General features: G+C 35.6%; 1 protein-coding gene across 1 annotated transcript in view; it reads left to right on the forward strand.

Moving 5' to 3' along the window:
• CUBN (cubilin) overlaps positions 1 to 1,158 on the forward strand; it is a 396,867-nt gene that overhangs the window by 59,676 nt on the left and 336,033 nt on the right. Inside the window, 1 exon segment of the mRNA XM_004391280.1 lies at positions 5 to 196. Coding sequence (XP_004391337.1) covers positions 5 to 196 — 192 coding nt within the window.

Raw genomic sequence — 1,158 nt, forward strand, 5'->3', positions numbered from 1 at the left:
TCAGACAATTGTCCACATGAGTTTCTTCAGGTTTATGATGGAGACTCCTCTGCAGGATTCCAACTTGGAAGATTCTGTGGCTCCAGCCCGCCTCCTGAAGTCTTCAGCAGTGACAATGCTCTATATTTTCATTTCTATTCTGAGCATTTAAGAAATGAGAGAGGCTTTACAGTAAGATGGGAAACACAGCAACCAGGTAAGGCAAAGCAAAATATTAAATTTTCTCAGTATTTTGGGAGTCAGTGATATATAATATATTTTTAAATCAAACAAACCTAAAATGTATTGGAAATTCATTTTTTGTTCAGAGATAATAAAATGAGGATGAAACTGAAGTGACTCAAAAACATAAGACTTAGTGGGTCCGCTACGAAATTGCTGAACTGCATTTAATAAGCTCTACTAGTAAATTTACTACAGAGATACTGTTGAGGATGTTGTCCACTCCTTCACTTTATTGTTGTTCTTAGTTGCTGTCAAGTTGATTCTGACTCATGGCAACCCCACATGTGCAGAGTAGGGTTTTCAAGGCTGTGACCTGAGAACCAGGCCTGTCTTCCGAGGTGCCGCCGGGTAGGTTCAAACCGCTAACCTTTCAACTAGTAGTTGAGTGCTTAACCATTTGCAGCACCAAGAGTATTCCTTATATTAATGACTACCTGATAATTTGTTGTTTTTCTTTTGTTATTTTGTTTTTGGTGATCTATTTGTTTCTTTTTTTCTAACACTTAACCGAAAACATTAAACATATATAAAGGTGGAGAGAACAGTTTAAAGAACCTCAATTCATTATCAGTAGATCTGTGGATATATTTCTAGTATTTCTCATCTTTTCTTTTGGTCTGTTTCATCTATTCTTATGTTACATTAGTTTACCTATTGAAGCTTTATAGTAAGTCTCGAAATCTGGTAGTATAAGTCCTCTAACCTTTTCTTTTTACATATGCTAGATCCTTTTGATTTCCATATAAATTTTAGAATCAACTTGTCAATTTTCAACAAAAAATCTGCTGGAACTTTATTGCACTATATTGAAGTGAAGGGGACAAACCTCTGGACGGGAGAAGTGTCAATGGATTTGTGAACATTTTTTAAACCATCACACCACTTATTCCTGGCTTGCCAACAGTTTTTATCTTAAGTGGCATGTTAAAATAC

This window comes from Trichechus manatus, unplaced genomic scaffold (assembly GCF_000243295.1).
Source record: "Trichechus manatus latirostris isolate Lorelei unplaced genomic scaffold, TriManLat1.0 scaffold00075, whole genome shotgun sequence".
NCBI classification, from domain to species: domain Eukaryota; kingdom Metazoa; phylum Chordata; class Mammalia; order Sirenia; family Trichechidae; genus Trichechus; species Trichechus manatus.